The sequence below is a fragment of the Metopolophium dirhodum genome, chromosome 7, assembly GCF_019925205.1.
Source record: "Metopolophium dirhodum isolate CAU chromosome 7, ASM1992520v1, whole genome shotgun sequence".
NCBI lineage: Eukaryota > Metazoa > Arthropoda > Insecta > Hemiptera > Aphididae > Metopolophium > Metopolophium dirhodum.
This window is the reverse complement of record NC_083566.1, coordinates 11,730,365-11,743,979: the sequence shown is the minus strand read 5'-3', so window position 1 is coordinate 11,743,979 and position 13,615 is coordinate 11,730,365. Positions and strand designations below refer to the sequence as shown.

General features: G+C 27.3%; 1 protein-coding gene across 1 annotated transcript; it reads right to left on the bottom strand.

Moving 5' to 3' along the window:
- Nucleotides 1–11,689: 11,689 nt before the first annotated feature.
- On the bottom strand, nt 11,690–12,854 carry LOC132948849 (small ribosomal subunit protein uS3m). Its single transcript, XM_061019509.1, has 4 exons — nt 12,596–12,854; nt 12,434–12,534; nt 12,146–12,351; nt 11,690–12,057 (listed from the first exon to the last, which is right to left on the bottom strand). The coding sequence occupies exons 3-4, from the start codon at nt 12,333–12,335 to the stop codon at nt 11,768–11,770; spliced, it is 480 nt and encodes a 159-aa protein (XP_060875492.1). The 5' UTR covers nt 12,336–12,351; nt 12,434–12,534; nt 12,596–12,854; the 3' UTR covers nt 11,690–11,767.
- Between the last annotated feature and the right edge of the window lie 761 nt (nt 12,855–13,615).

The window sequence follows — 13,615 nt, the reverse complement described above, 5'->3', positions numbered from 1 at the left end:
GATATTTCACAAATACTTGTAACAAAAGTACAAAATAGCCAATTTTTTTTGTTAATTAACTCACCTCTTTATATATTTTTATTTATACTTAACCTTAATAACTTATTATTATTTCTTTTTTAAAATTTTTATTAAGTTTGTATGTTTTCAGTACCTCCGTTGTTTTTTTTTTTTTAACTATTATTTTAACGACGTATAAACGTGTATTCTGTACAATTCGATGAAAGGAAAAAATATATTATATATAAAAAGAAAATGTAATAAACAATTTTTAAAAATTTCCAAACATAAATAAATTTAAAAAATATATATACTTAAGCTTTTTTATACATATATAATAAAAATAGAATAATAAATAAATTTAGTCATTTTAAATGTTGTTTGTTGTTCGTTAAGCGTTTTCATGTTACTTTTATTCATCCGATTAGCGTGTTAGAAACATTATTATCATTATTGTAGCTGTAACCGAGTATATGTAATATTATTATTATTATTATTATTATTATTATGATTATATAGTCACGTCTGTGTAATTTTTTTCAAAATCTTTTTTTTTCATCGTTAATATTATTTATTCATTTGACACTGTACTTCTATATATAGGTACATATTATATTATTTTAGACGCATTGTTTTATACATAGGTATATTATAATATATAATATATTGTATTATTCTAGGATAATAATGGTGTTAAGGGTGCAGGCTCAGGCGTACTCGGGGTGTTTATGTATATGATATATATACTCTTGCCACATTGGACAAATTATATAGGCGAGATTCCGGAACAATGGCTGTGTTTAATTATATATATATAATATACATTATTAAGTAATCCGATATGATAAATTAATACGAAATTGATATGCGAGAAAAGAACACACACACATACATATTATACGTCATACATACGCATACATACATACAAACATATACATACATACATACATATATACATATATATATATACGTACATACATACCATACATACATACATACATACATATATACATACATACATAAATACACACATACACACATACATAAAAACATTATATACTGCACGGCGATATCTATGAGGAGGGGAGCGAGAAGGGACAGTGTGATTTTTTATTATTATTTATTAGTAATTAATTATAATATTATAATATAATATAGCCATGTATTATACTGTATAGGTACTATTTTACTATTATTTATGATTTTTTTTTCTTGTGATTTCTAGAAAATAACGCAAACGCTCTTGTGATATAGGTAGGTACATTTATATAAATCGGTTTTGCTCAATTTCGCATTGAGCCTATATTATATTATATTATAATATATTTATTCGTTTGCAATTCGATATGCTATCTACCGCATTAATGATCGTTTATAATAATTTATAAAAAAAAAACTATTATGGCATTAGTAAAAATTTAACCTATTCTATTATGTCTGATTTTTCCTGGAAAATTGTTCCGATCATCTATATTGGTCTTTGATAAGGTATATTGATCATGCAAAGTGTAAACGCGTTGGAATTTTTTCTTTTCTCTATCTCAATATTAAATATAACTCTCTCTCTCTCTCTAACTGAACACACACTCACATTTTCTCTCTCCTTTGTTTTTACTTACTCTCGAAAAACAAACAAGAGAGACGTTTCGAAGGTAGGTACTATAGTACAATACTCGTACAATTTAAAAAATGGAACCGTCGTCAAGGTGTTTATTGTATAACCATTAATTTATAATATTATACCTATATTTTATTAATTCTGCAGAATGATAAATACGTTATACTCGTTGCTGCAGCGATGTATAATATGACTTATAGCCTATAGGTATGCTCATAATATTTAGTCACGTTTAATAATAAGAGTTTTCTAAGACAAATATATTGAAGTTCTGTAGATGTAAAAACATTTAATACGTTTACATTTGTTTGTTATAAAGCGATTATAGCGAAAACGATTCGTTTTCATTACTATATAATTGTGTACAAAAATGTTGATTTTTTTTTTTATTATTATTATTATTATTAATAATCATCTTAATATACCTTGATGACTTATAAATGTATATCGTGTATGCACATATTGTAAAATTTCACGGAGACTGGAAAAATTATGCGATGCCATCCGTAAGCTAATTATTATTTGAACTAATACGCGAGTAATTTGTCGTCGATTCGATTGTTTATTGTAAAATGCAAGATATTTATAACAATGTGTTCATAGTCCGATCACCCGATTCACTTTATCCATAAAATAATAGTACCTACATTGTTTTGTATAACACTGTATACAATTGAATAATAATATTAAATAAGTAATTTTATAAATGCGCCGCCGTTCGTCCGACTAAGCCACTATAATACCGTATAATATGTATCCGTACCACGTCACCATCTGCAATATAATATAAAATAATTATTTATTGTGCGCACTTTGGCGTCATATATTATGGCCAGGGAATTCAATAAAGCTCATCCCGTTCTTGATTTATTTTTATTTTTGATAGATATCAGTAAAATGGTCTTTTTAATTCAACCATTCTAAATAAAATCATTACCTAATATATATAATATACGATACTCGACTTCACATCGAATTTTGTAGGCCTTACTACCCCCATCCCCCAATCTCATTGAGCTATTAAGTAATTCCTGGTAATTCTCGTGCGTATTTATATTACGGTTTAACACGATTTACAAACGCGAATAGTTAAACAAATATTAGATTTCAGTATACGAAAAATGTTTATCACTAAAATACACGTTTTTAATATGTACCTATATATTGTATCATACATAATATGATATATCTCTATATTAAAGATAATGTCATTGACCACTATATATTATAATAATATATGTACCGATCAACTGTACGAAATCGAAACTTAAACGGTCGTTCTTTTCTCGTATATCCATCGTGCTCGACGTGTTTTCCCTTTTAAGAAATTATATATATATACCTACAATGAAATTGGCGGTCTCCGGTTGCAAATACCAAATCTGCGATTATTATATTATGCGGCGGCCTCGGGTTCAACAATAAGATAATACTCCGTTGCCGGTGCCTATGATATTACGATGACAAAACGCGTGTACCTACCTATACGCCGCAAACACATAAATAACGTGCTCAGTTATTATTCGATTACATGTAATAAATACAAATAATAAATAAAATGTACAAAATAATGCACACCCACACCGCAGTGGTTTGGCCATATCCGGAAAGCCGTCTCGCAAATAATCGTTTGAACGTTTGAGTCGTTCGAACAATATTATATATTACGTCAGTTTTTTCCGGTTCATTAGTCGCGTATAAAGTTTAGATTCGGATCAGCCTGTATAATATTTATTTAGACGGGGCAACCTACGCCGATTAAAACTACGGGATAAACGCGGTATACATATTAATTGAGTGACTACTATATAAAGTTACCTAAGTGATTAACTCGGACGTTATAAAATCGTTAGGTGTTCGTTATTTCCGTCGAAATCGGTACCTATTTTGTTTTTGTCCGTGGTCTTAGAATATTATTATATACAGTGACACAACTATTGTAGCTAGAGGGGCTCAGCCCCACCCGCTGACTACGATTTAGCCCTCCGCCCAAAAAAATATCCCTTATTGATTTAGATTTAAGCCCCCTATGTAGTGTTATTTTAAATAAATAGTTTTGTTAGGTGGGCTTTAGCCCCCCAGAGTTTTAACCATAGTTGTGCCTATGATTATTATACCTATACCTATTAATATTTTATATTATAGACGTTTTGCAACCTTACACGCTCTAAACGAATGTCCTTCTATAAAGTGATTCACAATCTATAGAAAATAAAATAAAATTCCAAACCGATTCCATAATATTGTGCGATAATAATATCATTGAAGATTGGCGTTCCGATATTCGCGTCCAGATACTAATAGAATTGATAATTTAGCTAAAGCGGCTATTCATTTAAAATATCATCATAAAATACCTACCAAATACAATTATACCGGACTATCTACATATTATGATATCTTGTAATAATCTGTATACTTGATTATAAAATAATATATTTATTAAGTACTATGTACCTTTGTCCTTGATAATGTAATACCTACAAAATTATATTATATTTATTTGACTACTATACAGGGCAATTCACCAAAAATGCTCAGCCCCATTTTTTCATTTAATAATAAATTTATTCAAACTTTGATTTTTGGAATTTTTAAGCATATTTAATAAAGACCGTAGTATTTTCAAAATGTTGAGATTTTTTTTTACTACTTAAGGAGTGTTCTGTAGCGTTACAAACTTCTGTTTTTTCAAATGACAGAACCACCATGATGACTGAAAAATTATTTAGTGAATTATTTTTTTTTGTTAATTTGATGTACCTAATTCAAAATTCATATGAGTTTTTTGTCCTTATAAATGGTTTTAAAAATATATAAAATAGATGAAATGTCAGATCTAGTATTTATATACTTGGCCCAATTTTATAAGTTATAAATATTGACAGATTAATTTATGTTACTACAATTTTCAACCGTCATATCTTCCAATCTTATAATCCTTAGTAGGCACACAAAGTTAAATAACTCAAAAATTTCTCATTCAAATTTTGATTTTGGTACGTCAACACTTTCAGAAAAATTATCTGTTAAAAAATGTACTGTATAAAAGAGAGGGGTCATTTAAAAAACAATATTTTATACTTCCACGGGACACTCCTTAAGTAGTTCAAAGAATATCAAGGATTTGGTAATAAATGTTCTTTAAATATAGGTATTTAAAAATTCCAAACATCAGATTTTGGATAACTGCATTATTGAAGATGAAAAAATCGTGTCGTGCTCGGCAATTTGCCCAGTATAATAATAATATGGTAATTAAAATATGTAATGCATAATAATTAATAATACGTGTGACAAATACAGGACAAATGTGATCGTCGATCATCAAACGTGTTAGTTTACGCGGTATTTCCGTCTCCGTTCGTGATTTACGATAATATTATGTATGTGACATGTGTGTAGGTAATTAATAAGTTTTGTAGAATGTAATGCTTATACGTTACAATTCTTCAATTCAGGTGTGTATCATTATAAACTACTGCATTTCTTTGTAATTTGTATAACAATTGTTAAAATAAATCGTCGATAAAATGTTAACAAAATGTCTTATATAATGCATATTTTAATAAAATTATAAAACAATGATAAATGTTTTTGCTCTAAAACGATGTTTTTTATTTTAATTTCTCAATTTAGGGGTCATAGTAAAATTCAAAGATACGTGTGTTCAAACTACCAATAATACTACAAGATTGCGTGAACGCAATTATATTATATTGTCATACGCCAAACGAGTTGATACTCCGTAGTGTGTACACACTACGTGTACACAGTGGCATAGCCAGGGAGGGTTGATAAGTGGACTATACCCCCCCTCCCATTGACCGTATTTATTTTAGCCTATATTATTATAATCATATTAAAAAAATGATTTTACAAAAACCCTATAGCCCCACCTCCATACAAAATTCCTGGCTACGCCTCTGCGTATAACATACAGTATGTCTGCTTGCTGTACCTGCACTACAGTCTACAGAACGCTTGTATCACCATTTTACAGCATTGCTATCCAAACTGACTCGTCATCAGTAGGGTTCGGATATCATTTCCTTTACAATACCGAAAAATACCTTTTCAAAAAATGCATTATTTATTAAATAAATTCCAATTATTATATAAAATTGTATAGGTACCTACGTTTTTAATTATAAATATAAAAAAATGATATAATATTATCACTCGATAAGAAAATACTCCGATAAAATTTGTTTAGCGTTGTATACTTGTACGCATTAAAATCAGCTAATTGGATTGTGTGACATAAAGATAAATTTTAGCCTTGTCTAATTTAAAACCGGATTACCTGGTGTTAAGTACGAAATGAAAATAATTTATATTACGTAGTACTATGTAGTACTTATATCTCAATAAAGTCAAGTTTTTTAGTCATAATACGAGAAATAGGTCAACTTTATCCTAAAAATTTAAAAAATGTCAAAAAATGTTGTGGTTAGAACACGGCGCGGAGTACTTGTACTTATTTGTAACTTGGAAAGAATCGTGTAAGACATTCCAAAAAAAAAATTCAAATGCATTGAAATCAGAACCCTAGTCATCAGTTTTATACATTATAGGAACTGATAGAAATTATGAGATTTATGTCTAATGAATTAAAAGAATATTAATTTGTTGATTGTTTTAAAATACGTCCAATTCTTAAGTGAAATAAACCAGTTACAAAATTTTTTTGAACATAACATCAGTGTATGCTATATCCCATAAAATCAAAGCCAATACTTATACGTTTCACTAATTTATACAATAACTATTTTGAGTTTTATTACTGAATAATAAAATATTATTAACGCCAATGTTAATGTGTTTCAATAATGCAATATTATTGTTACTATTATCGTCTCAATTTTAATCACCCGGCGATATGGATAGGCAAATCAAGTACACCACTGTCATGGGTTAATTAATTGTATCGAGGAAACGGTATACAAACTTTTTTCATCCCGCGGTTCCTTTGTGTGTTCACAATACTTTGACGGCTCCCAAATTATTATGATAAAATTGAAACAATATGGATACAATATGGCCAATATGGATCATGGCCCATATGAGTGACGATAACTGCGACTATAGTACAAAAAATAAAACTTCAAACGGTCGCGTGATGTGTTTCGTTATCGTTTCCATAATCACTTGAATGGTTATAAATCTATAAATAATACTTATATTAATATTATACATGACCTACATTAATTTTTGTTTCCGGTGCTTTGACGTGGCCTTCGCCAACTCTCGCGACGCCCCTGGGTACCGCGATGCACAGTTTGAAAACCTCTGGTAATAGAATTTATCAATGTAAAAGCATAATCTCATCGCATCACAAAACTTGTTATAATAATAATAATAATAATTTATTTACGGAAATAAATTCCAATTACAAAAATATTGTAGTGACAGTTTGTGTTAAGTGCACATAATATGGGTTACAACTTAAAAGTAATGTGAATACAAATAACATAAAACAGAACAAAATAGAGAAAAGAACAAAAAAAAAAAGAAAAAAAAAGTATATGTATACACATCTTAAATATTAAATAACGATTTAAACTTAAAGATATTATATAAAAGCAGCATAATATGAATAAATAATTATATTGAGAGTATAGTGGTTATAAATGTAGGTAGAAGAAATAAAAAGGGGGAAAATATGATATAGAAAGCAGAGAAATAGAAGAGGATAAGAGATGATTAGATCAAATATTAGACAAATTAAATAAGGTAGTGTTAAATAAATCTAAGTCTTTAGTTGAATTAGCTGCTGACATAAGTATATTTGCAGGGGTATATAGCATATAGTTTGAAGAGAAAGAGGAAAGATAAAAAGTGGAATTATTTCTGGAATTAGATTGGTTTACTCTAAAATTTAAACGTTCGATTATTTCGGGACAATCTATAATATTATGTAATAATTTATATAAAAATTTACAGTTTAAGATAATAAATCTTTTATTTAGGGGCATTATTTTAAAGAGATTACAAACGGTTTCATATACAGAATGAGGAGTTCTTATATAATGATATTTATATGATAGGTATCTTAAAAAGTTATTCTGTACAGTAGATAGACTATGGTTTTGGATAATATTATTAGTACGCCAAATTATAGAGACATAGTCAAAGTTAGAACGAACTAGCGTAAAGTACAAGATTTTTAGGGCTGATTCATCGTAAAAATCTTTACACATACGTTTTACTAAGCCAAGTTTCTTGTAGGATTTGTTTCTTATATAATTAACATGAAAATTGAATGAAAGTTTTGTATCGAAAAAAACACCTAAATCTTTAATTACATAATTACGTGTTAAGATTGAATTATTTAATGTGTAATCAAAAAGTAAAGTATTCTTTTTTAAAGAAAATGAGACTATAGCACATTTATCAATATTCAAAGACATATCATTTTCAATACACCATTGATAAAGGCTGTTTAGGTCACATTGTAGTTCTAATGCATCATTAGTGCATTTAATATGCTTATATATTTTTATGTCATCCGCAAGTAAAAGACAACTTGAATGTTTTAAAATTGTATTAATGTCGTTTATGAATATCGAGAATAGTAAGGGTGATAAGTGATCACCCTGAGGAACGCCGGATAAAATATTAATTCGATCTGAAATATAATTTTCATATTTTACGGCTTGAGTGCGATTGGTTAAGAAGGAATGAATCCATGAAAGAAGTGGGTCATAAAAACCTTAAGCTTTAAGTTTTGTTATTAGAAGAGAATTATTAACTCTATCGAAGGCTTTTTCAAAGTCCGTATAAATAACGTCAAATTGAGATTTGTTATTGAAAGATTCCAGAATTAATTATTTAAATATACTAAGATTAGTTATTGTTGAACGCCCTGGGCGAAAACCATGTTGTTCATTTGAAAGAATGTTTTCACATAATGGAAAAATTTTATTATTTACTAATTTAGAAAATATTTTTGGTAAGATTGAAATTTTAGAGATAGGTCGATAATTAATAACTAATGATTTATTACCTTTTTTTAAAAATTGGTGTAATAAATGAAAATTTCCATTTGTCAGGAAAGATACTAGTCGTTAGAGATTTGTTAAATAAGTAAGTTTAATAGGTGTTAATATAAATGACGATTCCTTTAAAAATTTTGCAGAGATACCATTAGGACCAAGTGATTGATTTTGGTTAGTACACCAAAATTCATTAAAAACATCCATTATTGAAATATTTATAGAGTTAACACAGAATAAAGAGTTATCTAATTTACTGATATTGGAAATATTATAACTATTTAATGTATTTGGCTTATATACGTTTGAAAAGTGTGATTTAAAAAAATTGACTATCTCGGACCCAGAGGAAGTTTCTTCATCCAGATATGACATTACAGCAGGTAATATTACAATATTTTGAATTTGATGTATCCTATGTGTCATGGATAAATAATCTAATCAATTAAAATCATGTTCGATCAATGCCGAACCTCAAAAACTGTACCCAGTAAGTGATTTGTACAATTAACTGCAAAGCTGGGCAGTAACTAGTTAAAAAGTTAAAAGTTAAGTTAATAGTTACTTTTTTGATAACTTTTAACTTAACTAGTTAAAAAAAATAGAATGTATAAAATAACTTAGTTAGTAACTAAGTTATTTCTTTTTATAAATAATTGTAACTTAACTTAGTTATTTTGTTAAAATTAAAGTTATTTATATAAAGTTATTTACAAAAATTGTCTTATTATGATTTATGAACTGAATATTATTTGTATTGATATTTGTGAGAACCGCCAGGATTAATTAAGTCATTTTGTCATTTTGAACACTTCTATTAGTTCTAATAGTTTGATTGCTACTTTTAATAAACTGTTGACATTAGGACTGTAAAAATATTTTTGAAGTAACATTTTAATATTTTATATTTTAATGTGAACTGTAAATATTTTGTTTTTTATATCAATGTTTTAAACATTTTCCTTCAAATTCAAAAAAGAAACATTTAGATTAGACAACATTTAAAACTGAAAATAATTATTAATTTCACAAGTTTGCTTTATAGCAGAACTAGCAGCAGTAGATTAATTTATATTTTTTGAGTAGAATATGATTAAATAGGTACTATATTATACTATATTCTATTCTATATTTCTATTGTATTTTTATGGAAACAAGTGGAAAAAAATCATATTTCAAGATTCAACTACTATTTAATTGTTTTTAATAAATAAATACTATTATTTAAATTATACTGAAAATATATAATTTTGATCTGTATGTAAGGTACAACTATAACAATAATCTAAAACAGTTGTATAATTTATAAAATAATATAGTCTGTGCAATGTGCATTTGATATTAATTTGTTTTAATTTATACCAAAACTAGTTATTTTCCTACGATGAGATAAAAAAAACGTTTATAAGTAAGTTAAAGGTATTTAAAAAAAAGTAACTTAACTTTTAAATTAACTTAGTTATTATTTTCAAGAAAATGTGTAACTTACCTTGTTTACTCAAATTCAGTAACTTTTTAAAACTAACTTTAACTTAGCTTAGTTATTTTTTATTTTAGGATAACTTAACTTTAACTAGTTAAAAAAATTGGTTAACTTGCACAGCTTTGATTAACTGTACCTACGCCTAGTTAACACTTATGATTTGAAACATTATGCATTTGTGCTAGAATCTTTTTATTATTATTTATAAAATATTCTACTGATTATTATTTTCAAAACAAATGCAATAGTTACCTTACATTCGTTAAGTTTTACTAAAATAATTAGTACTTACACTATTCTTTACATAAGTTTTTGTTTTTTACACTCCACGGTAAGTCAATTAATATGTAATTGTAAGTATATGTCTTTAATTTTGAATAAACTATTTCGTTTAGGGAAGTGCATGGCCAAAGTTTTATCACAATATGGGGGCTAGATCATTCTTAACTTCTTAAGCTACAGTCATGAGCGTCTGAAATTTATATTTTTACAACATTTGATATTCACTCGATTTCTCATGTAACAATTTTCTTATTTTATTGTAATTCAAAAACGAAAGACTGTAGATACTTGAAAATTTCACTGAATGTTTATATTAGCATTTTCTATACACCACACAATTTTGAAAATATTTTGACTCTTTTTAAGCTGTTTACGGACATTGTCAGTTTTCAATTTTTTTAGTTTTTTTTTCTATAAATATCAATAAAATTTTATTTGTTGGATAAAAAAGCGTGAAAATTTAATATAAGGCTCCTGATATATCGTTCTAATAACAGTTGAAAAATATTAAAAATACATAGGCACGATTTTTTTTAATAAGCATTTAAAGTTCAAATTTTGACAACATTTATCAAATTTATAATTTATTAATTATTTTGTAGTTAAAAATGTACAAAATGTTTAACTTTTATGGCTAAGGATTGAAAATTTAAAACAAGGCTCCACGTAAATAGGTTATATATAAATTACTTTATTCACAATAATATCGTCAAATTTACTTGGTGATATCATAGGCTGACTGATCGATTTCGCTCAGAATCGTTTTTCTTATACAATGATATTATATCATTGAATTCAAATTTAACACCATCCATTACAGTGACCCACTTGTAACCTACTGTACAGCAGAGCGACATCCACTTATCCACCTTTTTACTTTTGACCCCCCAAAGTACTAACTAGATTCACTTTCCAATCAGAAAAGTTACTGTTGAAGAAAATCCAAGCACTTTTACGGTCCTAAAAGGTGATGACAGACACAAAAATAAAAAAAAAATTAAAAAAATTAAAAAAAACACACATCATTGTAAAATCAATACATTCATTGCTTCGCTCAGAATCTAAAATGTTTTACCCTAAATAATGAAAATAGAAACGCACTCATGACTCATTACTTTCCAACACTCGTTTAGTGATAATAATTAGCTTCCTAAAAACTGTATACTAATAACTATAAATATATAAAATAGCATTTTTACTTACACATTTTTAAACAAAAATAATGACAAAATTATATGAAAATAATAATTGTTTCATCATACAATTTTATAATAAATAATTAAAGGAAAGGAAGTAAATAAAAATGCATTATGATACAAACTTTTAATGTAATACTTTACTTTCATACAAAATTCTAATAGACAACAATAATTAATTTCCAAATGGCTAAATGTATTTGAACACCACTGCAGTTCGGTCTTCAACAGTCTGTAATTCTAACTTGATCGGACATTGCAGCCAATAGCTTAAAAGTTCTTCCGTATAACCAATTAAGAAATATACTTTGGTCACACTAATTTTCTGTACCGTTATGGCAGCTATTCTTATTATGTTGTGTTGTCTTTTTATGATTATTTCACTAGCAATTAAATCATGCCAAGTGCCTGTCATGAAACGACGAATGAACTCGTCATCTATTGCAGTTTCAGCCGGTCTTAAACCATCTAACATGTTACCTATAAAAAGCAAAATTTAATTTACCCTAATGCTTAACAACATTGTTAACCAAAATTTTTAGACGTAAGTATTAATATTTTATCATACACGTGTTCCATGAATTCCAACCCTTGATGTGAGCAATAGTGTGTGGTGGCCCAGCCATCTCATATGTTAATGGTTTATTACCCTTGATAGATCGTTTATAACGAGCCGCTTGTACATGCTTACATCGAGAAAGAATCAAGTAATTACTCCTCGCAGGAAGAAACCGGGACAATGTATCAAGGAACATCATTAATGCCTCAATTCCTCTGCAACCATATTATAATATAAAGTCAATAACCATGAATCATATTATTAAACATTTTATTTTATTCATTACAAAGTACTTACTCAGAATTTTGTAATCACTAAATGGTTCAGTTAGGTGAAATTTCGATGGACTAACTGATGCTGATCTGAGTCTGACGAACCGAAATCTTTCAATCTTTGCTCTGTTCATTTAAATTTTGGTTTAAGAATCATGAAATTAATATTATAATTTTATCTATTTACATTTTATCTTAATCCGTGATAAACTGATAACAACATTTTCAACAACACTCACAGAATCTGTATATCTATATACACAGAACAATAATATTATACAGCTAAATCACAGAATAGATTAAATCTATTCTGTGGCTAAATTATACAATAAACAATTATTGTACATATCAGCTGTGACAAGACCATAGAACATAATTACGATTAAGGGGGGTTCACACTTACACCACAGAATATATGAAATATATTCTGTGCTTACACCGTGTTGTGTTGTATACTTGTATCTATAAAAAAAAAATAGTTTTTATGATCGTGTGATCACATTAATTATCACGATCATGATCGTTTCGTGGGTTTTATACCAAAATACAATACCAACGATACCAAAATTTTTATCAATTCCAGTGATAACATTTTAAATGTAGATAAATATAGATAAATTCAAAATAATTATCACATCCATATTATATTGAATATTATTCACTATATTAGTTTTCACTATTTACTTCACGTTTAAGTCACGGTTATTATATATTATATTATTTAGAAGTCTACGTATATTCTTAACTTCAGTTTCAGTGTATGCCATGATGACGTCGCTGGTACTTAAACGAAAATTGTACAACTATAATGTTCATGAATATAATAAAAAAATGCAGAAGAGAAAAATTTTCATTATTTCATTATTTATGAATATTGAAGAAAATTTATATGAAATAGATCTAAATATTAATATTTTTTTGGAGTAAATATTAATTTGAAACAATAACTTTTTTCAAATTATACTTTTTGGGAATTTTCAGACATAAGAAAAATCTTAAATTATTTATTATCCATATAATTTTATACTTTTAACTAGTATATATTTTTTCTTTTTCGTGTCAGGTCTTCCTGTTAGACCTGTATATTGTATACTTTTTTTTAACATATCTTAAACCATGATTGAAACAAAATAAAGGAATACCATATACAGATAATTATTTTAGTGTAACAATATTACACAGTTCATAGCATACTGTAATGTAACAA

What these genes read in the sequence shown, in the direction of transcription:
- LOC132948849 (XM_061019509.1), bottom strand. Translation starts at nt 12,335, where the DNA reads ATGATGTTCCTTGATACATTGTCCCGGTTTCTTCCTGCGAGGAGTAAT. An exon ending in TTGGAATTCATGGAACACGT is followed by an intron (nt 12,058 to 12,145) that starts GTATGATAAAAT and finishes TGCTTTTTATAG; the next exon opens with GTAACATGTTAGATGGTTTA.